Source organism: Oncorhynchus keta, chromosome 36, assembly GCF_023373465.1.
Source record: "Oncorhynchus keta strain PuntledgeMale-10-30-2019 chromosome 36, Oket_V2, whole genome shotgun sequence".
Taxonomy (NCBI): domain Eukaryota; kingdom Metazoa; phylum Chordata; class Actinopteri; order Salmoniformes; family Salmonidae; genus Oncorhynchus; species Oncorhynchus keta.
In genome coordinates, this window is record NC_068456.1 from 9,416,346 (window position 1) to 9,440,798 (window position 24,453).

Consider the following 24,453-nt stretch of genomic DNA (forward strand, 5'->3'; position numbering starts at 1 on the left):
ACTATTATGCCAAACTCATAGTGTGGAAATATACATAAAACACAGGACAATCACATTTTGACTGCACTGGGCCTTTAAGGCAGTGTAAGCAAGAAGGTATAGACGGTGTGTAGTGTACCTTTGGGTCCCTTCCCTGGGCTCGGCTCCACTGTGCTCCTGCTCCATATCAACATGATGCCTCCAGAGTCTCCAGTCAGGATGTCCCCGTTGTTGAGGAAGGCCAGACACTGAACAAACTTGGGTTTTTCATATTTCTGAGCAGGAAGAGAAGTCGAGCGAGTTATTTCGTAATAAATGCATTGTGGATGTGTTTAAGGGAGACTAGAGAAAGAGCAGGTGTACGCGTAATGTTCAATTACGTAAGGGATACATCGTTTTCTGACATCACACCATTATTCAAGGCACTTAAGGTTATTGTGACGCCAATGTGTAAAAACAACCGTTAAGTGCACTTCTCTGTTTTGCTTGGCTCAAGCAGATCTTTACACGCTTTTAAGTCCTGAACAAGTCTTAAAAAAAAAAAAAAAAAAGAGTATTAAGGTGTGTGTCCTCACCCCGAAGATGCCCTGCTTGCGTGCCAGCGAGGTGCCAGCCCAGGTCCAGAAGAAGATGTGGGACTTGCCACAGGTTACTATGGTGTTGGCATCAGTAGGGTGGAACTCCACCACATGCACCACCTCATTTGTAGACTAGAGAAGGTGAAACAGAGATCATGTACAGCTAAAAAGAAGATCCATTTTCATAACCCAATCGTCAAAAAGGCAATGATTTACGCATTTCACGCAGAATTACACAGTAGAAAAACAACCCAGGTAACTCTGACCTTGATCTCAGCGATCTTGGATTTCTTCTGCCAGTCCCAGACAGTCAACATGTGGTCGTTACAATCATCAATCACCGCCAGGTGTGTGCCCGAGTCCTGTAGGAGAAACGCGGGAGGAAACAGGGTGTCTTCATGTCAGTAAAGCTTGTATGAAACACAGATCCTATTGTCTGCAATTCAACAAATCTGCCATAACATAATTCCAGTTTATGCCTGCTATTCTTTGATAGTGTATATTATCTGTTATATACTGTAGGTCGGAGAGAGGGCATGGAAAATTCTAAACATGAATCAACCTGTCGCATAAATGGCCATAAAGCTAGCAGGAATAACCAATAAACTTCTAAGCGGTTAGCCATTAAGTCGACTTGGCATATGGTATCAGCAACGACATACGGATGTGTCATCATCCTTCGTTCAGGATGTACTCATCTTTAATAAAGCAAATCCACTGCTTGGCTAGACCTCTGATAGCATAAGAGGATAATGGTTCACTTAACCTAGAATGTGTGTGTGTGCGCTCGGTTTTATGGAAATGGGTCATGGCGTATGTGTGTGAGCGTGTGCGTGCGTAGTTCGCCTGTGAAGGGAGCCCGGACTGTAAAAGCAGAGTTCTGGAATGTTCTAACGGAGGACAGGGAGAGAATAGTAACGCTAAACTACTACTGATTAGAGAGCATGTGAGGTGCTCAACACCACAACGACACCACTCGGGACCCGCGAGCCTGATCACGAAAGGGCTCGGTTCAGAAACACACAGCACCTAGAACCCCAGACCTGATTCTAGAACATCTGTGTGATTACGTAGAACTATGGATCGGTACCTGTAGGATCGGTACACTTCCCAGGATGGAGTCTCACATGAATTACCACACTATAGTAACCATATTTCCCATAATGACTAAAACGTCCTTGATTATATCATTGGAGGTGTTAGGAGTGGTGCTAGGGGTGCCCACCGCTTTGGAGAAGGCCAGGGAGCCCACCCCTCTCTCGAAGGTGCCCAGGCCGATGACCTGCAGGGTGGACAGGCTGACCGAATCCCACACTCTCACATGGGGCTGCAGTGGCTGCAGGGGGAGAAGAAGAGAACGCACACGTCATTGAACTCTCTGTGTAGCCAAACTCAGACCCTATGGTTGCATTTACAGTGTATTCTTCTCGACAGCATCCTTTCCTTGTTTCCTTCCCTTCACAATCAGCGGCAGATGAGGAGAGGCCAACACAACATCTGACCAGCTCTCAGCTTTTCACTGTGTTCCCTAACCAGAAATGTGCAGGTCTCGGTTGGGTCACGATACTCCTTTCCAACCTTCCTTTGCTCGTCTCCTCATGTTCACACGCACTGGCAGATAAAATAACTCGATTGAATCCCAGCCAATTGCTTTTTACCTATCGCATCCTCTAAAGATCCGTGATCATTAAGGAAAAAGGAGAAGGAGGTGAGGAAAGGAAAGGAAGCCATCTTGAAGACTTGAGAAAGCATTCAACAGTTACAGTCAGTAAGTTGTCAAATATCTGGCTCACTGACAGACAGGATCCTCTTCATTCGAGGAAGGTTAGAGCCAGTCTGACATGTTTGCACCCAGAGAGCTTAAACATAATGAGTTGCATTAGAGTATGGATTATTGGTATGCTTGAGTAAATATGAGGCACTGGTGTCTGGATGTGCCTGTCAAAGACATGAGTGAGCCTGAATGTGCAACGCAAGCAGAAATACTGTACACAAGAAGAGACATTGTGCAAACAAGGATTAGGCTTTTAAATATAACCACAGATAGACATGTCATTCTTTATTTGGCAGGCTGGTATAAGACTCCTTAAAGGAAAACTCCCACTTATTTTGGTATTTGTTGCTCTTAGTCCATTGTTGACATAGTCCCAGAATGTTTTGCTTGTCTGCATTCAAGTTTTCAAGATATGTAAGTTTCAAAATACACAAATACAGAAATCATCCCCGTATGATGCATTTTCGATCATGTGATGTAAAATGCATCATACAGGGATGATTTCTGTATTTGTGTATTTTGAAACTTACATATCTTGAAACCTTAATTGCTGACAACCAAAATATGTTGGGACTATGTCAACAACGGACTAACGAAACAAATACCAAAATATTGTTTTTGGGGTGGAGTTTTCCTTTAAGTTCCTTGGAAAACCCCTTTGGTGTCACCGAGGTGACATTTGAAACCCTGTGACTTGCATAGTTGCATGTGTGTGCCTGTGTGGATGCGTGACGGGGAAGAAAACAGGTTGAACAAACATGAAATGTCACACTGCCGGTCATATCATTAAAAGATTTAGCCAGTAGAAAGTTGAGGGGTGAGGAATGGGTGACGAGGTGGGACAGTGACTCACCCGCCCATCCTTATCCACTCCTGCAATCTGTCCCGTGGCAATGCGGATCTTATCAGGGTGAACGGCAAGGCTGAGAGAGACACAAGGAGAACGAGATCAAAAAACAACGAAATGTGTCTCGCGCGTAGGACACTTACCTCCCTACTGAAAACGCCTACAGTCAGCAACAAACCGTAGTAATGAGTGGAGTATGTCAGGCGTAAACTGAAGCTAGATGAGAGGGAGCTGTTTGACTGAGCAGGCCTGTGTGCATGCCTGGCCCACGGCCTGATGGGAGGAGGTGAGGCGTATCGTTTCAAACATAATACAGGTCTGAGTATCGCACAGACTCATTTGACTCTCCCAATTCTCGCTCACCCGGACAGAAGACATTTACACCTCATTTGCATAGTACGTTGATCTTAAGAGGCTCCTGGGAGGATGGAAGCCTGAGACAGTTGAGCTGGAGGTGTCAGTTACACTACGGTTAGTGTAGGAGCCATTGTGTCTGTGACAAGTATTTGCTTAATCCGGGTGAAAGGTTTTATTTGAAGTGTTTATATAGTTCTCAGACACTTGGGGACATATGATACTACCTTCTGTATCTAGTGTATCTTATCTACTGTCTCCGGGATACACAGCCCATGGTACTGCGTAGGTGACCGTCTGAAATCAACACCATACTACACAACCAAGTCTGACCAAAACTCCCAGTTGCCACCAACTCACCGTTTTGTGTCAAACAATAAATACCAAAACAAAACAAAAGGAAATGACAGTGGAACAGGATACCAGCTCACCATTTGACACTGTCTGTGTGGCCGAGGTAGTGGCGCTGTGTCCTCTCCTCGTAGTTGAAGAGCACGACCACAGAGGCAATAAAGTAAACACTCTCCCCTGTAGGGAGCAGGTACACGTTGGCTCGGCAGTCTTTCCCCCTGTAGCCATACCTGACATCGGGAGTCAAGGAAACACAACAGAACACGCAGAAGGAAACCCATCGAGGGAAACACGAGAGACCTCAAACGGGACATCTTAATAGCAGAACTGGCTCATTCTACCAGTCTCCCTTTCTTCATCTGCAATGTGAAAACAACTGGAAAGGTGAGAGTGAAGACCCAGAAGACATCCACCATTTTGCTTTGATCCCCAGACAGACAACAGAAGGACCGAGGTCAGAGACATACAGAGTGAGAGCGTTTGGGGACCCTGCTGAGACGAAAGGATACACCCACTCCAGTTTGAGTCTCTCCGGAGGCAGCTCTGTGCGCACGTCCTCGTAGTTCTCCACGTCCGCGGGGATGAACATGGTGATGGGTCGACCACGCATGAACATCTTGATGTAGTCTCCCTCTGCGGAGGAGACCGACAGAAACGAAAATCACGATCGCCATTTCGACTTGTTATATACAGAGGAGATCTGTTGGATACTAAACCCATGCTTTTGCACACACATTCAGCATTCAGTATCGGCACAGGTAAACATAATAGCAGGGGCATAGCTGGGTTCAAATACTATCAGAAATGATTGAAAATACTTGTGAAGTATTCAGGCAGGCGAGAGCAAACACTCAAATAAGTATTTGTACCCAGGTTGGAGTGGTATTTCTCACTCAAGAAAACCCTGTTAAGGTAATAAAGGTTAATGTGTCATGAGACCGAGACTGTATGACATGAGTTTAGTCCATTAACAGAAGAATCTCAGCAGCCTGACTGTTCACCACGCTCCCCACCGGCACACATAATCACTTGGTTTGAGAACCCTTTTTTCATTATTAAAAATATTTTTAAAAAAAACATAAACACCTCAAAAAGCCTAGAGAAGCCCGATGAGTTGGGTAGATGTATATTTTTTTGTATCATTATTTTATATACTGTTCAGCCAGTGTGCTGCACATGCTCTCCACTCGTCGAGGGACGAGACACGGTACAGACAGACGAGGAGACAGACACGGACAGACCGAGAGAAGCGTTGGATGCCGTGCACCGGCGCAAAGCAGTGAGTCAGCAACACCAAACCCAGCTGAAATAAGAAGACGTGATAGGAGGATAGAAGAACAAAGAGAAGAGGAGGAAGAGAGAGAGCAAAAAGAGGGGGGATTTGTGGGAGACTGGGATCAGTGGAATGTGTGCGTTTTCCGCGTCCGCTCGTTCCAGCTCCGTGGGGTTAGGGCTCTACTCTCCAAGTGAGAAGACAATAGGGGGAGAGGGAGATTTGGTGGAGAGGCACAGAATTTCAACATTGCTCATAAAATAGTGAGGGCTTTCATCCAGTTTTCTCAAATTGAGGGGGAGGATACAGTAGAACCCAGCACTGAAGGTTCAGAATCCATCCCAGGAATTACGTAGTTTATGACTAGCTAGCATTTACTGGTACAAAGGGACACAAATAAGTGCCTTGTGGACGCAAATAAGTGTAGCCATGGTCTGTGATATTCTGATTTAACTGATGGTTTCCCCTTTATATCTGTGTCAATTAATGCCGGTAAAAGGCCCGAATTAGCTGAATTTTTGTCCTAAGTGTCGGTCTGTCTGTGGAGCTAATTAAGTTAGCGAGCGCCCCGCCCAGCCATCTCAGAACCAACCACATTCCTCACATGACCTGCCCGAGCCAAGAGAAGGACACTTTTAGCCGGACGACACTATGTTAAGTGGCAACGGGGCACAGTGGGGCGTGGCATACTGGCAAAGCTATGCCCTTTATTTAGGCTGGGCATCGCCTGAGGACAATGGCATGGAGGAGGGTGAGAAAGTATTGGGGGGGGCAATTTCTGTATTTGAGGGAGTGATAGAGGACAGAGAAAGATGGAGAGAAATAGGCGAGTGAGGGTGCAGATGGGAGAGAAAGATCATGTCTGTACTTGACCCGATGAAGGGAGTGGCAAAGAAAGATAGATAGAGGAAGAGGGAAATCAGACTAAAAAAACAGCGGAGGGTGGAGAAGCGCCTGCTCCAAGGCTGCTAGCTCTCGCTCTCTGTTGTCAACTTACCAGCTTGGCTGTTTTTCTCGCGGGTTGACATTTTGGCTGGTCATGAGACAGAAACAACGTCACTCAAAACACACACGCACACAATGACAGTACACGGGTGGCGAAGAGCTCGAATGGCCCGAAGAAGACAAAGATGACTAGTTGGGTCTACACAATAGGTTAAGGGCACGTTGGAAAGAAACACAAGACGCTTTGAAATACAGCTCCTCTTAAAACAGAGATACTACAGTGTAGCACTTTCATAAAGGCCAAAGAGAACATACTTTAGTTGACTTTGTATCATATTGTACAATGTTCTAATTGTTCCAAAAAGGCTATACTACAGTGCATAGGTCTAGTGGTTCCAATATGCGGTGGAGGATGTGTTACATGGAGAAGACAGTAAACTCACCTTGGCTGATCACTGGGTCTTTATGCCTGGAAGAGAATGGAGAAATAGCCATTAGGACAGCCCGTGACTTGTGTCGACAAAAACAAAGTGACAGGGTGACAGTCTGACAGTTGGGCCAATTGAGCAGCATCCTATATTAGGGAGGGACTTTGGATGAAAACAAATCTAGGGAATTAAGGGGTTGTCATAGTGATTGGAGGAGAGTGTCATGTCTGGAAGGTACAGTACTCTCATATACCCCATAAAGCGAACGCAGGCAAAACATAACCGGAATTCAATTCTGATGTACCACTGTATCTGGAGTACGCGTTGACACTGTATAAGGGTTGTGAAGGGGGTCCGATCAGCCACTCACTTGTCCGCGTTCTTCACCACCTTGGCCAGCAGTTTGGAGGTGGAAGCAGCCTTCACCAGCTTGTTCCTGCTCTCCTCGCCACTCTCCCACGTGCTGCTCTGAGAACGCTCTATCCCCGTGCCCCGCTTCGCACTGTGACCCCTACACACACACACACACACACACACACAGAGGAACGCACGTGAAAAAAAACAACAACAATTGTATACCACATAGATGGATCAAGAGAGGAGGAGAGAAAGAGAGTTAGCTAGACAGAGAGAAAATAAGGAGTATGGAGGAGTGCCATGGCGATAAGGGAGACTGGTTTCAATGGGCTAATGCTACTCATTTTTTTGAGATGTTAAACTGGAAAAAGTGCATTGGAAGTGTGTAACTGTGTTATTTTTTGCAGTCTACATTATACTTACGGCCCAGAGTTTGAACTTGACCAGGCCACCATGTAAACCTGACAAGGAAAAACTCTGTACCCTTAATGTGCACAATTATTTCACCTGAGGCAAACCTCCTGTTGGGTTAATCTGGACCTGAAGCACCACACACACACACACACACACACACACACACACACACACACACACACACACACACACACACACACACACACACACACACACACACACACACACACACACACACAGATATGGTGCCTCAAAGAGCCACCCAGGTCAGCAGTACGCAACCCCTCAGTGCTACAATCACTGCACCCCAAGCACAGGTTAGTACACATTGGCTGGCTGTCCAACTCAAGCCCCAGGGTTCAGGAGACAGAGAAGGCCGAAATGTTAAGAACCACACTGCAAGTGTGAAGTTAGAGGAGGAGGAGGTTTAGTAACATTGCAGAATGAAAGGTTTTGGAGAATGGCTCGAGAAGAGAAGAGAGAGAGAGAGAGTGAAGAATACCACTACTCGTGCGAAGCTGTGAGGAAGAAGGGTTGTTTGCGAGACGTAATGTTTTGGATCACTTCTGCGTGGCGTCTGCTCATCCTCCAGGGGGCAGTCGTGACGCTTTGGGGCAGATGGTACTATGGCAGACGGTTGGGGGGAGGGGTGGTTTAATGATGCATTACACTGCTACTTTTACAGAGTCTGTACTCTGTTCTTATCTACAATACAATAGACGTGATTTAGCAGCCGATTTGATCCAAAGACACTTACAGTCATGCGTGCATACATTTTACATGCGGGTGGTCCCGGGAATCAAACCCACTACAAGCGCTATGCTCTACCAACTGAGCTATAAAGGACCCTGGAGACGGAGAGACATGGACGGCGGGGAAAGACACCTAGGTATCCGCGCACGCACACACACACACACACACACACAAAGGCCCGGGGAGGGCAAGAAGAGCACACACAGGGTTAAACACATAGATCCCAGCACCAGCCTGCTGGGGCCCTCAGTAGAGGAGTGAGGGGCGAGCGAGAGGAAAGCTAACAGTCCCACAGACGAATCTGGGGGCAGAGCTGAAAAGCTTCACTTTAAAGGGGGTGTTTGGGGGAGGTGCAGGAGAGGGTACGTCAATAGATATGGGGGAGAGAGAGAGAGAGAGAGAGAGAGAGAGAGAGAGAGAGAGAGAGAGAGAGAGAGAGAGAGAGATGGGGAGAGAGAGAGAGAGAGAGAGAGAGAGAGAGAGAGAGAGAGAGAGAGAGAGAGAGAGAGAGAGAGAGAGAGAGGGGGGAAGAGAGAGAGAGAGAGAGAGAGAGAGAGAGAGAGAGAGAGAGAGAGAGAGAGAGAGAGAGAGAGAGAGAGAGAGAGAGAGAGAGAGAGAGAGAGAGATGGGAAGAGAGAGAGAGAGAGAGAGAGAGAGAGAGAGAGAGAGAGAGAGAGATGGGAAGAGAGAGAGAGAGAGAGAGAGAGAGAGAGAGAGAGAGATGGGAAGAGAGAGAGAGAGAGGAAGAGAGAGAGATGGGAAGAGAGAGATGGGGTGACAGATGGATGGAGTGGTAACTAAAAGGAAGGATCCATAAAGGGTAGACGATCGGTATAGTATCGTTGCTATACAGCGGATTTAACTTTGGTTAAAAGCCCGGAATGGTGCACTCACTGCATCTCAAGGCTTTATTCTAGCTAAGTGAGTGTGAACTGAAGCCTATTTGAGACTTCCATTCCTCTGGTTGGATTGGAAAGGAACCATTTAATAGGTCAAAATCACCCTATAATACCCACAGTACCCCTATAATACCCTATAATACCCACATGCCTCTCCTGCCCAGCAAGGCCCCTGTATGTGCACTGCGCTGCTCTGAGGCCTGGTTCATTTCATATTGGGTGGACACACGCACAATTGCTAGCAAATGAGTTTTCCAGCCAATGTATCTGGCACATCAGCAGTCCTGACTAATAACCTGATACTGCCCAGTCTAATGGGCAGGGATGTGTTCCCGGGGTGCTCTTTGTAAAAACTGAATTGATTTTCAATGTTTCTGAGAATAATTCATGTTGATCTATGGTGTGGGTCATGAGTGTGAGGTTGACCAGTGCTTTGATTAGTGAGTGCAGTCGGTCTGTGGGCTGGAGCTGGAGCTTGTGTGTGCGTGTGTGCGTGTGTGTACGCGTGTGTGTGTGTGTATCCTGACTGGTACGGAGCACAGCTGGTACATGAGAGACAGGGCCTCTCCTATTCCTAACGATACAGTGGAAGGCCTCACACTGTTGCGGATGAGTGCAGAAGGGACATCTGCAAACCGTTCCACTCCTCTCTTGTACTTTCCTCTCGTCTCGTCTGAATGAAAATGCTGTGCTACAAGTAGCCTAAAAGGAAAAAAGGTCAGTAGTGTTGAGAGCAGGTCGAGAAGTGAAAATCTGCAGTGGCGGAGTCTGTACGTGGAAAGATAGCTGAACGTACAGGTGAGAGACGGCGACAGACGGGAGGGGGTTAATAATGTGAGTGATCTGAGAAGCAGGCCAACTCCGCCCCCAGTGAAAGGTAAGCAAAGGTCAAGAGCGCTCAGTGTCGGCAGGGCATTGCGTTGAAAAGGGAGATCAAAGTGTGCGTCGGAGGAACCTTTTGGCTGGGGAGGTGCCCTTGTTCTCCAGGGCCTGCCTTTGGGACTGGGGGGGGTGGGGGGAGAGGGGGTGGCTGGAGCTGGAGGGGGACGGCGAGGGCTGCATGGGGCTGGCCGGGGGGGCTTTATCGTTAGCCTGGTTGGGCTGGGAGGGCCCCTCCTGCTTCTCCTTGATGCCCTCCATCGGAGGGGTGTCCTTTTTCCTCTCTGCTGTCTGACCGCTGTGGAGACAACCAGGGGGTTAACAAAACAGGGGAACACAACCAGTGAAGACAGGGGGACAGAAACACATCTAGAGGACAAGAGGACAAGCTGATCCTGACTCTGTGCCTATGCGAGCAACTTCTACCAGCAGCCTTCACGACTGCGAAGACTTACAAAGCCCCGACTTCCTCAAATAGGCAGTGTAAAACCGACTCAGCATATTTGATTAATGTCTAGTTACTCATTGAGGAAGTGCTCAGCAATGCTTAGCCATAGGCGTGCATACAGGCTGTAACAGGTACCCCATCACAACATTATTGTCCTCAAAGAACCAGGGTAAAATTTACAGGCTTTATTCTGTTGAATGACTGCAAGCTGGAAGGTAGAAAGTTAAACACGTGATCAACATCAAAACAGGTTGACAAATGAGATTAATGTGGCGTTTCAGAGCAAAACATCATGTCAACACAGGCACTTCATCAACGGCTGCCGATCTGATATGAGCAGGTCTAGAGTTGAGCAATGACTGTTTTTGAATGGGAGGTGTGTGTGTGTGTGTGTGTGTGTGTGTGTGTGTGTGTGTGTGTGTGTGTGTGTGTGTGTGTGTGTGTGTGTGTGTGTGTGTGTGTGTGTGTGTGTGTGTGTGTGTGTGTGTGTGTGTGTGTGTGTGTGTGTGGTACAGTACCTCTTGGCTGCTGAGGAGAAGGTATCCTTCCTGGCGACGGACACTGTGGAGCTATCTCGGTCTCTATGGCTGGGCTTACGGCTGCCGGAGCTGCCGTTGGGGATGCAGGACATCGAGTAGGCCTCGCGCAGGGGATTATGGCCTAAAGGGAGCAGGAGAGAGCACATTCAGAAGGGACAACTATAAGATATACACTGAGTGTACAAAACATGATGCTCTTTGGGGGGGGTGTCAAGGGGTCAGAATTTTTCATTGCTAGGTATTACTGCACTGTATAGGAGATGGGGAGTGGTTGAACAAGGGAGTATGACTGCTCGACAGACAGACAAACAAACAAGGGTTAAGAGTCTGATCCGAGGGAGGACAAAGGAAGGATTAGGGAGAGCAGATTCCTGGCTAATCCCATCTCACCCCCCTCCCTCACCCCGTTAACCAGACAGCCTAATTGGATAAGGAGGGAAGAGGGAGCTCATAGGAAAGAGAGTAGGCGTCTCGGTGAGATAAACCATTGATTAACGGTCCTCATGCAGAGAGCCGGAACACACACTAGATATACTATAAACAGCAGCACGGACACCATGATGCAACACTCCGTAGGAAACACACTCATATGAGTTTCATAAGTAAAGTGAATGATGAGTATTTGAGTCAATACAGCCAAGATTCTAATGGATGATGACATAAACAAATGGCGTGACATCTCGGAGAGAAGATTAGATGAATGCTCTCTTCTTTGTTGTGGTTGTAATTTAATAAATCAACTCAGTCCTTTCTAAGCACTTCTGTAAGAATTACTGTGTGTAGAGTAAGTTTGTGCACTGACCGGAGGACGGGTGAGGGGCGGGGTTATGTTTGGGGGCACGTGGTGTCCCAGGAGAGGCCTGATCCCGTGTCGGCCCAGTGGCCCAGTTTCACGGCCCATTACCACCCCCCCAGTTCAAACACACACAGCATGGTGGAGTATCTGGTCTCCCTCTGCAGGGCCGGGTTGGGGGATACCCCATCCACCAACACCCCCACCTCCACCTCCCTGCTCTCTCCTGTCTCATCCCCCTCCCCCACCGCCATCAAGGCAGAAGAGACAGCTGGAGACTAATTAGGAGAAGACCGGCAATGCTGGTACACAAGGCCTGAGGGAGAGTCAATGAGTCTGATGAATGAATAGTCAAGCGAAATCAACCCAGTCCTATTCTAACGGCTGTGTATTAATAATGATTGACACCTTGCAAGAGGCAGTCTTCTTCCATCAACCTGGCTTCTTGATCTGAGAGGCCTACTTCTCTCTCCCATCAAACTGCTGTGATTGACAGGTGTGTGTGTGTGTGTGTGTGTGTGTGTGTGTGTGTGTGTGTGTGTGTGTGTGTGTGTGTGTGTGTGTGTGTGTGTGTGTGTGTGTGTGTGTGTGTGTGTGTGTGTGTGTGTGTGTGTGTGTGTGTGTGTGTGTGTGCTCACCTCCCTATAGATTGGCTTCCTCATTCCTGATAATAAATTATTTGGAAAAGAGGAAGAAAGGGTGGTCCTTCTGTAGCTCAGTTGGTAGAGCATGGCGCTTGTAACGCCAGGGTAGTGGGTTCGATTCCCGGGACCACCCATACGAGAATGTATGCACACATGACTGTAAGTCGCTTTGGATAAAAGCGTCTGCTAAATGGCATATTATTTATTATTATTATATAAGACTGGAGCTGGAGAGATAAAGATAAGAGGCAGGAAAAAGAGAAAAGTGAATGAGAGGGATACAGTGCTGAGCAGATCAATCAAATGGATTTATAAAGCCCTTCTTACATCAGCTGATGTCACTAAGTGTTGTACAGAAACCCAGCCTAAACCCCCCCCAAAAATCTGATAAAAACCCAAGAATGTACATAGTAGAGGGGCAAGAAAGACTGAACAATACACAGAAAGAGAGGAAGAGATTTCTGGTAGTTGAGTAAGGGAACGGGGGTCTCAGGAGCAGGAAGGGGTCCTGTTTGGGGGGGGCGTGCCTGCTCCAAGGGTGTATATGTGGGGCGGAGGTGGTTTGCAGACACTCTGCAGAGTTGGCCTTGCAGTCAGAGCATGGGTGTCTGAAGAGAAACTGAACGGAACCACGTGATTTCCTTTGCTTCCTGTCTGCTTCAGTCCCGGATTACTGCCCACGTCACTGAGAGAGCAGGACAACAGAGCTGAAATATTCAGAGCCCCACTGTTGTACGTGTCAAACTGCCAGTGCTGTAACATCAGCTCAATAACCTCTTAATTGCATCCATGTACATTTCCCAGGAGTGCTGACTATCCCACTACAATAGGACACACACACACACACACACACACACACACACAGCGGGGGTTGCCAGGAGCCATCGCTATGGCAATAGATGGTATTAAATAGGAGAGTGATGTCATAATGAGATAAAAAGGTCACCAGCCGAATGGAGAGCTGACCGGAACGAGGGATCAGAGGGTGTGAGGGAGGAGAGACGGATGATGGATAGAGGGATGTGCAACGAAAAGGCTAAGCAAGGGTGACACAGGGTGAGCACTTCAATTAGGGCTGTGGCAGTCATTACATTTTGTCAGCCGGTTATTGTCATGGAAAAGACTGCCGGCGTCACGGTAACTGATCGTTAATTAACATGAACACGTTCAGCATCTCCAGGCCTCCCAACATACAAGCCGCTGATGCCTTTGGAACATCCATACTGAACCAAAACATAAAACGCAACATTTAAAGTGTTGGCCCCATGTTTCATGAGCTGAAATAAAAGATCCCAGAAATGTTGCATACGCACAAAAAAAAACATATCCCTCTCAGGTGTGGCATATCAAGAAGCTGCTTAAACCGCATGATCATTACACAGGTGCACCCTGTGCTGGGGACAATAAAAAGGCCACTCTAAATTGTCCGGGCTCTGGCTGGGCCACTCGAGGACATTCAGATACTTGTCCCGAAGCCACTCCAGCATTGTCTTGGCTGTGTGCTTAGGGTCGTTCTCCTGTTGGAAGGTGAACCTTCGCCCCCAGTCTGAGGTTCTGAGCGCTCTGGAGCAGGTTTTCATCAAGGATCTCTCTGTATTTTGCTCCGTTCATTTTTCCCTTGACCCTGACTAGTCTCCCACTCCCTGACACTTTTTATTTTTTATTTACTTAACTTTATTTAACCAGGCAAGTCAGTTAAGAACAAATTCTTATATACAATGACCGCCTAGATTGAAGAACATCCCCACAGCATGATGCTGCCACCACCATGCTTCACCGTAGGCATGGTGCCAGGTTTCCTCCAGACGCATTCAGGCCAAAGAGTCCAATCTAGTTGGTACCCTTCCACAGATCTGTGCCTTGACACAATCCTGTCTCAGAGCTCTACGGACAATTCCTTCAACCTCATGGCTTGGTTTTTGCTCTGACATGCACTGTCAACTGTGGGACCTTATATAGACATGTGTGTGCCTTTTCAGATCATGTCCAACCAATTGAATTTACCACAGGTGGACTCCAATGAAGTTGTAGAAACATCAAGGATGATCAATGGAAACAGGATGCACCGGAATTCAATTTTGAGTCTCATAGCAAAGGGTCTGAATACTTATGTAAATAAGGTTTTTATTTATTTTTGTTATACATTTGCATGCCATGGGCTCTCAGATCTTGTTCCTGTACCTACCCGGTGCTTAATTTGGGAAACAAGTGAAATCTGTTCGGGACAGGTGTGTGCAACGAAACATATTTCACGAAACCGTCTACGCACTGAAGAAAGGAAAATAGGAGAGAGCGGAGATGGAAACGCATAGTGGTGAGACATTCTGCACAGATTCAAGGTAATGTGTCACTCACTTCATTACGAAAATATGAAGAAGATCCTGACTACTAGGATATTCAAAATCAAATGCAAATTCACTAACTGTAGGCAAACCTTAAGACGCCCTGCATAATCAATGAAACAACAGCATCGCCTAGGGCTATATGACCTCTCCCAGACTCAAGGATAGAAAGTTTGGAGTGTAAGCATGAAGTAACCAGTCCATCCAGTATGCATAACAATACAGTCCACACTCAACTGCGATTCCTTGAGATTACTTGAGTTTTGAAGTATAGGCTAGACCACTTATGTACAAAGACATCTTAAATCAGTTTTGTTTTATGTTTATCTTCCCCATGCATAATATGCGGTAGGCAATGTATTGTATCATGTATTGTATCACAATCATCATTTTAATTCAGGGTTTTTTCGGGTTTGGGCTCATAAGCATTTGGATTGAATCGTCACCGTAGAAAGCGCTGTCCATTTCGTTGTGTTAGGCTTTAAAACAGCATCCACCACAACCATGTTTTACACTGTTTTAAAAGTATGATCGACCTACTGTTCTGATGATAAGTGTTTGATGTGATTTTACATTGTATTTGCATTGATGTTAGTGGTTAGAGGGACAATAGAGCCCTGAGTACCAGACCATTAGGACCTGATGGTAACAATAGAGCCCTGAGTATCAGGCCATTAGGACCTGATGGTAACAATAGAGCCCTGAGTATCAGGCCATTAGGACCTGACAGTAACAATAGAGCCCTGAGTATCAGGCCATTAAGACCCGATGGTAACAATAGAGTCCTGAGTACCAGGCCATTAGGACCTGACGGTAACAATAGAGCCCTGAGTATCAGGCCATTAGGACCTGACGGTAACAATAGAGCCTTGAGTATCAGGCCATTAGGACCTGACGGTAACAATAGAGCCCTGAGTACCAGGCCATTAGGACCTGGCGGTAACAATAGAGCCCTGAGTACCAGGCCATTAGGACCTGATGGTAACAATAGAGCCCTGAGTACCAGGCCATTAGGACCTGAAGGTAACAATAGAGCCCTGAGTACCAGGCCATTAGCACCTGAAGGTAACAATAGAGCCCTGAGTACCAGGCCATTAGGACCTGACGGTAACAATAGAGCCCTGAGTACCAGGCCATTAGCACTTGAAGGTAACAATAGAGCCCTGAGTACCAGGCCATTAGGACCTGACGGTAACAATAGAGCGCTGAGTACCAGGCCATTAGGACCTGATGGTAACAATAGAGCCCTGAGTACCAGGCCATTAGGACCTGACGGTAACAATAGAGCCCTGAGTACCAGGCCTTTAGGACCTGATGGTAACAATAGAGCCCTGAGTACCAGGCCAGTAGGACCTGACGGTAACAATAGAGTCCTGAGTACCAGGCCATTAGGACCTGACGGTAACAATAGAGTCCTGGGTACCAGGCCATTAGAACCTGATGGTCCAATAGAGTCCTGGGTACCAGGCCATTAGGACCTGATGGTAACAATAGAGCTCTGAGTACCAGGCCATTAGGACCTGACGGTAACAATAGAGTCCTGAGTACCAGGCCATCAGGACCTGACGGTAACAATAGAGTCCTGGGTATCAGGCCATTAGGACCTGATGGTAACAATAGAGCCCTGAGTACCAGGCCATTAGGACCTGATGGTAACAATAGAGCCCTGAGTACCAGGCCATTAGGACCTGACGGTAACAATAGAGTCCTGGGTACCAGGCCATTAGAACCTGATGGTAACAATAGAGTCCTGGGTACCAGGCCATTAGGACCTGATGGTAACAATAGAGCTCTGAGTACCAGGCCATTAGGGCCTGACGGTAACAATAGAGTCCTGAGTACCAGGCCATTAGGACCTGACGGTAACAATAGAGTCCTGGGTATCAGGCCATTAGAACCTGATGGTAACAATAGAGCTCTGAGTACCAGGCCATTAGGACCTGACGGTAACAATAGAGTCCTGAGTATCAGGCCATTAGGACCTGACGGTAACAATAGAGCCTTGAGTATCAGGCCATTAGGACCTGACGGTAACAATAGAGCCCTGAGTACCAGGCCATTAGGACCTGGCGGTAACAATAGAGCCCTGAGTACCAGGCCATTAGGACCTGATGGTAACAATAGAGCCCTGAGTACCAGGCCATTAGGACCTGAAGGTAACAATAGAGCCCTGAGTACCAGGCCATTAGCACCTGAAGGTAACAATAGAGCCCTGAGTACCAGGCCATTAGGACCTGACGGTAACAATAGAGCCCTGAGTACCAGGCCATTAGCACTTGAAGGTAACAATAGAGCCCTGAGTACCAGGCCATTAGGACCTGACGGTAACAATAGAGCGCTGAGTACCAGGCCATTAGGACCTGATGGTAACAATAGAGCCCTGAGTACCAGGCCATTAGGACCTGACGGTAACAATAGAGCCCTGAGTACCAGGCCTTTAGGACCTGATGGTAACAATAGAGCCCTGAGTACCAGGCCAGTAGGACCTGACGGTAACAATAGAGTCCTGAGTACCAGGCCATTAGGACCTGACGGTAACAATAGAGTCCTGGGTACCAGGCCATTAGAACCTGATGGTAACAATAGAGTCCTGGGTACCAGGCCATTAGGACCTGATGGTAACAATAGAGCTCTGAGTACCAGGCCATTAGGACCTGACGGTAACAATAGAGTCCTGAGTACCAGGCCATCAGGACCTGACGGTAACAATAGAGTCCTGGGTATCAGGCCATTAGAACCTGATGGTAACAATAGAGCTCTGAGTACCAGGCCATTAGGACCTGACGGTAACAATAGAGCCCTGAGTACCAGGCCATTAGGACCTGATGGTAACAATAGAGCCCTGAGTACCAGGCCATTAGGACCTGATGGTAACAATAGAGCCCTGAGTACCAGGCCATTAGGACCTGACGGTAACAATAGAGTCCTGGGTACCAGGCCATTAGAACCTGATGGTAACAATAGAGTCCTGGGTACCAGGCCATTAGGACCTGATGGTAACAATAGAGCTCTGAGTACCAGGCCATTAGGGCCTGACGGTAACAATAGAGTCCTGAGTACCAGGCCATTAGGACCTGACGGTAACAATAGAGTCCTGGGTATCAGGCCATTAGAACCTGATGGTAACAATAGAGCTCTGAGTACCAGGCCATTAGGACCTGACGGTAACAATAGAGTCCTGAGTACCAGGCCATTAGGACCTGATGGTAACAATAGAGTCCTGGGTACCAGGCCATTAGGACCTGACGGTAACAATAGAGTCCTGGGTATCAGGCCATTAGAACCTGATGGTAACAATAGAGCTCTGAGTACCAGGCCATTAGGACCTGACGGTAACAATAGAGTCCTGAGTACCAGGCCATTAGGACCTGATGGTAACAATAGAGCCCTGAGTACCAGGCCATTAGGACCTGACGGTAACAATAGAGCCCTGAGTACCAGGCCATTAGGACCTGACGGTAACAATAGAGCCCTGAGTACCAGGCCATTAGGACCTGATGGTAACAATAGAGTCCTGGGTATCAGGCCATTAGGACCTGACGGTAACAATAGAGCCCTGAGTACCAGGCCATTAGGACCTGACGGTAACAATAGAGCCCTGAGTACCAGGCCATTAGGACCTGATGGTAACAATAGAGCCCTGAGTACCAGGCCATTAGGACCTGATGGTAGTTAGCAAGTTGGGTACTACCAAAGCATGTCCAGAGTGCATAAAAAGGGGATTACCGTGACTCAAAGGTCACGTGGAATTTTACTGCACTCATGGGCCGTGACTCATGACTGCCGGTGTGGTGGTAATACAGTCACCACAACAGCCCTACTCCAATCCTACCATTCATACAGTAAAGGGTTCTGGTTTTTTTTTGTGCCTTTTTTTATATAGTAAGGCACTTTTTAAATGCAAGAGAAGTTTGCAACATAAGCCCCTTAGCCCTTGTTTTTAGTGGGCTTTGCGAGTGTACAGTTATGTTCACCGCCGTGGCCTGAAACTCCCCATAAATCAATTTGCGATGATTGTACACCCGCTAAGAAAAGTCTGCAAAAACTTAAAACATCATCAATGGAGAAGTCAACATGCAAGTGGAAGTAAAAACGAATGCAAATAAGTTAGAAATTGTGCTACTAAATCACATAACGGCATAAACACGTCTTGTAAAAAGCAATGATGTTTTTGTTTGGTTCTCTTTTGGAAATTGTAGAAATAAAACATTTCCCTTCTTCAGAAGTTCCAGCTAGGCAGGCTAACGTTATAGTTAGTTAATTTGCAAGCTATCATACAGTAGGTGTATATTAATAATTATAAAAATCCAAATAACTTCACAGATCTTCATTGTAAAGGGTGTAAACACTGTTTCCCATGCTTGTTCAATGAACCATAAACAATTAATGAACATGCACCTGTTGAATGGTCATTAAGACACTAACAGCTTACAGACAGCTTACAAACTTAGGACACAAAAGAGGCCTTTCTACTGACTCTGAAAAACACAGAAAGAAAGATGCCCAGGGTCCCTGCTCATCCGTGTGAACGTGCCTTAGGCATGCCGCATGCAAGGAAGCATGAGGACTGCTGATCTGGCCAGGGCAATAAGTTGCAATGTCCGTACTGTGAGACGCCTAAGACAGCGCTACAGCGAGACAGGACAGACAGCTGATCATTCTCGCAGTGGCAGACCACGTGTAACGACACCTGTTAGGTACATCCGAACATCACACCTGCGGGACATGTACAGGATGGCAACAGCAACTGCCCGAGTTACACCAGGAACGCACAATCCCTCCACTAGTGCTCAGACTGTCCACAATAGGCTGAGAGGCTTGTACAACAGGCTTGTAGGCCTGTTGTAAGGCAGGTCCGCACCAGACATCACCGGCAACAATGTCATCTATGGGCACAAACCCACCGTCGCTGGACCAAACAGGACTGGCAAAAAGTGCTCTTCACTGACGAGTCGCGGTTTTGTCTCACCAGGGGTGATGGTCGGATTCGCGTTTATCGTCAAAGAAATGAGAGTTACACTGGGGCCTGTACTCTGGAGCGGGATCGATTTGGAGGTGGAGGGTCCGTCATGGTCTTTGGCGGTGTGTCACAGCATCATCGGACTGAGCTTGTTGTCATTGCAGGAAATCTTAACGCTGTGTGTTACAGGGAAGACATCCTCCTTCCTCATGTGGTACCCTTCCTGCAGGCTCATCCTGACATGACCCTCCAGCATGACAATGCCACCAGCCATACTGCTCGTTCTGTGCGTGATTTCCTGCAAGACGGGAATGTCAGTGTTTTGCCATTGCCAGTGAAGAGCCCGGATCTTAATCCCATTGAGCACGTCTGGGACCTGTTGGATCGGAGGGTGAGGGCTAGGGCCATTCCCCCCAGAATTGCAGGTGCCTTGGTGGAAGAGTGGGGTAACATCTCACAGCAAGAACTGACAAATATGGTGCAGTCCATGAGGAGGAGATGCACTGCAGTACTTAATGCTGCTGGTGGCCACACCAGATACTGACTGTTACTTTTGTTCAGGGACACATCATTGCATTTCTGTTAGTCACATGTCTGTGGAACTTGTTCAGTTTATGTCTCAGTTGTTGAATCTTGTTACGTTCAGACAAATATTTACACAAGTTTGCTGAAAATAAACGCAGTTGACAATGAGAGGACGCTTCTTTGTTTACTGAGTTTAGCACACACAAGTTACCGATGGCTGAAAACACAATCATGAACAAGTGACGAATTTCCAGGCAAGGGTGGTCCATTTAAAAATCATCCCTTCCTCCCTCGCCCCGCAACTCGTCAGACGTCATGATACGTCATCAGAAGTGTCCACTTCATTTGAGGGCTGAGGGGATAGGGTGTGTCTTTTAAGTGTTTGGACCGCAACAAAGAAGATGAAGAAGAAGACCACGAAGAAGAAGGAAACAAAGAAGAAAACGAAGAAGATGAAAAGGACGAATGTCAGAAATAAAGTATTTCTGAAGAGGTGCACATCAAAGATGCACAATTCTTTCCCAGTTACTGAGTGTTGGTCCCATTAGCCAATCGGACGGAATGCAAGGGGAGGTAGTGAGACGAATACGGATAGCCAGGGGAAGGAAGTTGGAGCTCAGGAGAATTTGAGAGTGGCAAAGGCAAATGCAAACTTTTGTACATATGTTTTAAAACAATCCCCCAATCGTTTAATTTTCCAACCTTACCAGCCAGAGTTGGTTAGTTGCGTGCACTATTTAGTAGGATGTGATCGTTGATGTAAAGTTGAGTGAGTGAGTTGTAGTTCTCTCGTGAGTTGTCATTTGCTAGCTAGCCTGTCAGTAAACAATCTAAATTGGACAGGTAGCTATCACCAGCAGGTTGTTTTCCGCGAGGACTGTGTGCACCAAGCCATTTATCCCTCTACGAGCTAGCGAGGTAGTGTAAATAATCTCAGTAGTTTCTAGATTTGGGACTTATTGCCAACTGTCCTGGGCAGTAACCGCTTCCTCTATGCATTTTTCACAAGGAGAGACCAGTTAGATAGCGTCCACATCCCTGCACGCTGATTGGGTTCCTCTGAACCGAAGGGTTTTTTTTTCCTTTGGAGATCAGATCGCCACGGCCCCGCGAGCAGCTAGGTTTCTCTGATCAGAAGAAACGTAACATTGTGAGTGAGGAGCAGGTGTCAGTGCGTATCTTGTGTTTGGTGGGCTGCGTTCAGCCTGACATACTTCACCAGTAGTGCCAGGTCTGCAACGTTAAAGGGGTAGACCAACTACTTTGTACCGGTACTTCTCTTTCAGGTCTTTTACACTTTCAATTGTGTACCTCATTGTGATTTTATACTATATATATATAGTATATAGCATGAGACAGAGTCTACAACCCACACAAGTGGCTCAGTTAGTGCAGCTCATCCAGGATGGAACATCAATGCGAGCTGTGGCAAAAAGGTTTGCTGTGTCTGTCAGCGTAGTGTCCAGAGCATGGATGCGCTACCAGGAGACAGGCCAGTACATCAGGAGACGTGGAGGAGGCCGTAGGAGGGCAACAACCCAGCAGCAGGACTGCTACCTCCGCCTTTGTGCAAGGAGGAGCAGGAGGAGCACTGCCAGAGCCCTGCAAAATGACCTCCAGCAGGCCACAAATGTGAATGTGTCTGCTCAAACGGTCAGAAACAGACTCTATGAGGGTGGTATGAGGGCCTACAGCCCAACACCGTGCAGGACAGTTGGCATTTGCCAGAGAACACAAAGATTGGCAAATTCGCAACTGGCGCCCTGTGCTCTTCACAGATGAAAGCAGGTTCACACTGAGCACATGTGACAGACGTGACAGAGTCTGGAGACGCCGTGGAGAATGTTCTGCTGCCTGCAACATCCTCCAGCATGACCGGTTTGGCGGTGGGTCAGTCATGGTGTGGGGTGGCATTTCTTTGGGGGGCCGCACAGCCCTCCATGTGCTCGTCAGAGGTAGCCTGACTGCCATTAGGTACCAAGATGAGCTCCTCAGACCCCTTGTGAGACCATCTGCTGGTGCGGTTGGCCCTGGGTTCCTCCTAATGCAAGACAATGCTAGACCTCATGTGGCTGGAGTGTGTCAGCAGTTCCTGCAAGAGGAAGGCATTGATGCTATGGACTGGCCCGCCCGTTCCCCAGACCTGAATCCAAATGAACACATCTGGGACATCATGTCTCGCTCCATCCACCAACGCCATGTTGCACCACAGACTGTCCAGGAGTTGGCGGATGCTTTAGTCCAGGTCTGGGAGGAGATCCCTCAGGAGACCAGCCGCCACCTCATCAGGAGCATGCCCAGGCGTTGTAGGGAGGTCATACAGGCACGTGGAGGCCACACACACTACTGAGCCTCATTTTGACTTGTTTTAAGGACATTACATCAAAGTTGGATCAGCCTGTAGTGTGGTTTTCCACTTTAATTTTGAGTGAGACTCCAAATCCAGACCTACATGGGTTGATACATTTGATTTCCTTTGATAATGTGTGTTGTGATTTTGTTGTCAACACATTCAACTATGTAAAGAAAAAAGTATTTAATAAAAATATTTCATTCATTCAGATCTAGGATGTGTTATTTTAGTGTTCCCTTTATTTTTTTGAGCAGTGTATATATGTACTATTCCTGATTAGTATCAGTAAGTTGATAATTATCTACAAGAGTATACCAGTTTAACTGTATTTATCAACTTCGATAAGGTCTTTTAGATAGATGTTCACCACGGGCAACAATAACTGGCGACTCATTTTCTGGATAATTGTTTTCAGACAAAATATGTTCAACTCATCATTAGTTCATCCACTAACCACTGCATTTAGCCTCATTAAAGTCCCGCCACTGTACCCGCCACTGTACTCGCCACAGTACCCGCCACTGTACTCGCCACTGTACCCGCCACTGTGCTCGCCACTGTACCCGCCACTGTACTCGCCACAGTACTCGCCACTGTGTCATCCTGTGAACCCCATCAATGCTGCTCGCAGCCTTATTTATGAAAGACATTCTCTTCATGGTGACATATCCTGAACAGGTAGAGAAATGGGGACAGGATCTCTCTTTATCAAGGAGCCATGGCTTCCCAGCCAAGACACTTCCCGAAGAGAGAGACTTCCACATGATCGTACAGTAATTGGTTTCATTAGGGAAAGTGAAATGTCAGGACAAGGCTGCCCAGTCACCACACACACAGATAATGTTAGACTTCCCACAATTAGGTGCACGCACGTGCATGAGCGTGGCCAGAAACACACACACGGGCTCGCACACACACGGGCACGCACACACACGGGCGCGCACACACACGGGCGCGCACACACACGGGCGCGCCCACACACGGGCGCCCACACACACGGGCGCACACACACGGGCGCGCACACATACACGGGTGCACACACACACAAGGAGCACACACACACAGGGAGCGCACACACACACAAGCACGTGAACGCACACACACACACAGGCCCGGGAGACAGATGGTCTTATTGTGTGCAGATGGACAGCTCTGGAGTCAGTTAGCCAGGATACGGGTGAGTGGGTGGTGGTTATTACTGAAGCGTGATTACAGAACCCATAAGCTCGCCAATGACTCTGGGCACGACACATCTCCCCCTCTCTCTCTGAGAATGTAATCTATTTCTCTGCCTCTATCTGAGAGTGCATTCAATCTCCCTCTGTCTTTCTCTCTTGCCCAGCCGGGGAATGATATTCCTGACAGGGACAGCCACAGGAATTCCCTCCCCCTACTGCTGGCTGGGCATATGAGCCTCTACTTTGTCACTGAGCTCAGAGAGAACCTCAGTTGGTTATAGTGTGGGAGAATGGAGCGGTATCAATTCCCCATGGACAGATTTCATTCACAGTGAGAGACTGGATTGTGATGCTGTTCCTGTGTTAGCCTGTGATTGAATTGAGTGTGTCCGCACATGTTGTGAAGGTGTGTGAAGGTAAAATAAGCACGTTCCTTGCTGTGGCTCTCTGGTAGACGGTATTAACCGTGGCATAGCAACACTCCAAACGGGCACTTCCGCGAGCCCCAAGCACGCGCTCAAACACACACGCATAGGCCTGCACAGCTGCGATCTGAATGGAAACGTTTTGCACCGGGGGTCAAGGTCGGAGTGAAACTGTTAACAGATCCAGGTTCTGGCTCCGCTGCTGAACTTCCTTTGTGTAAACACAAGCGGAGGAATACAAGATAGCCGACTCTCACGACTACAACCTGGCGAAGAAACTCAAAGGAAATGGGGCTAAACGAGCCTTTGGGAAAGTGGAGATGAATGGAATGTACAGTGCTAGATCACAGGTACGGTAAGTTGGTGGAGAGATGACTGTCCCGTTGTAGGGTTTCTAGAGGGTTTCAAACATGTA

The 24,453-nt window shown here is 47.6% G+C and overlaps 1 protein-coding gene across 3 annotated transcripts in view; it reads right to left on the minus strand.

The window, feature by feature from the left end:
• Positions 1 to 24,453, minus strand: part of LOC118369580 (echinoderm microtubule-associated protein-like 4) — a 101,035-nt gene that overhangs the window by 12,902 nt on the left and 63,680 nt on the right. For 2 of the 3 annotated variants that reach the window (XM_052498425.1, XM_052498424.1), the window contains exons 3-14: positions 10,798 to 10,939; positions 9,908 to 10,129; positions 6,900 to 7,040; positions 6,545 to 6,570; positions 6,154 to 6,189; positions 4,393 to 4,516; positions 3,964 to 4,113; positions 3,185 to 3,254; positions 1,783 to 1,893; positions 824 to 919; positions 555 to 689; positions 119 to 254 (exon numbers count right to left, since the gene is read on the minus strand). In XM_052498425.1, coding sequence (XP_052354385.1) covers positions 119 to 254; positions 555 to 689; positions 824 to 919; positions 1,783 to 1,893; positions 3,185 to 3,254; positions 3,964 to 4,113; positions 4,393 to 4,516; positions 6,154 to 6,189; positions 6,545 to 6,570; positions 6,900 to 7,040; positions 9,908 to 10,129; positions 10,798 to 10,939 — 1,389 coding nt within the window. The remainder of the gene's footprint in view (positions 1 to 118; positions 255 to 554; positions 690 to 823; positions 920 to 1,782; positions 1,894 to 3,184; positions 3,255 to 3,963; positions 4,114 to 4,392; positions 4,517 to 6,153; positions 6,190 to 6,544; positions 6,571 to 6,899; positions 7,041 to 9,907; positions 10,130 to 10,797; positions 10,940 to 24,453) is intronic. The other variant, XM_052498426.1, reaches the window with a different exon arrangement.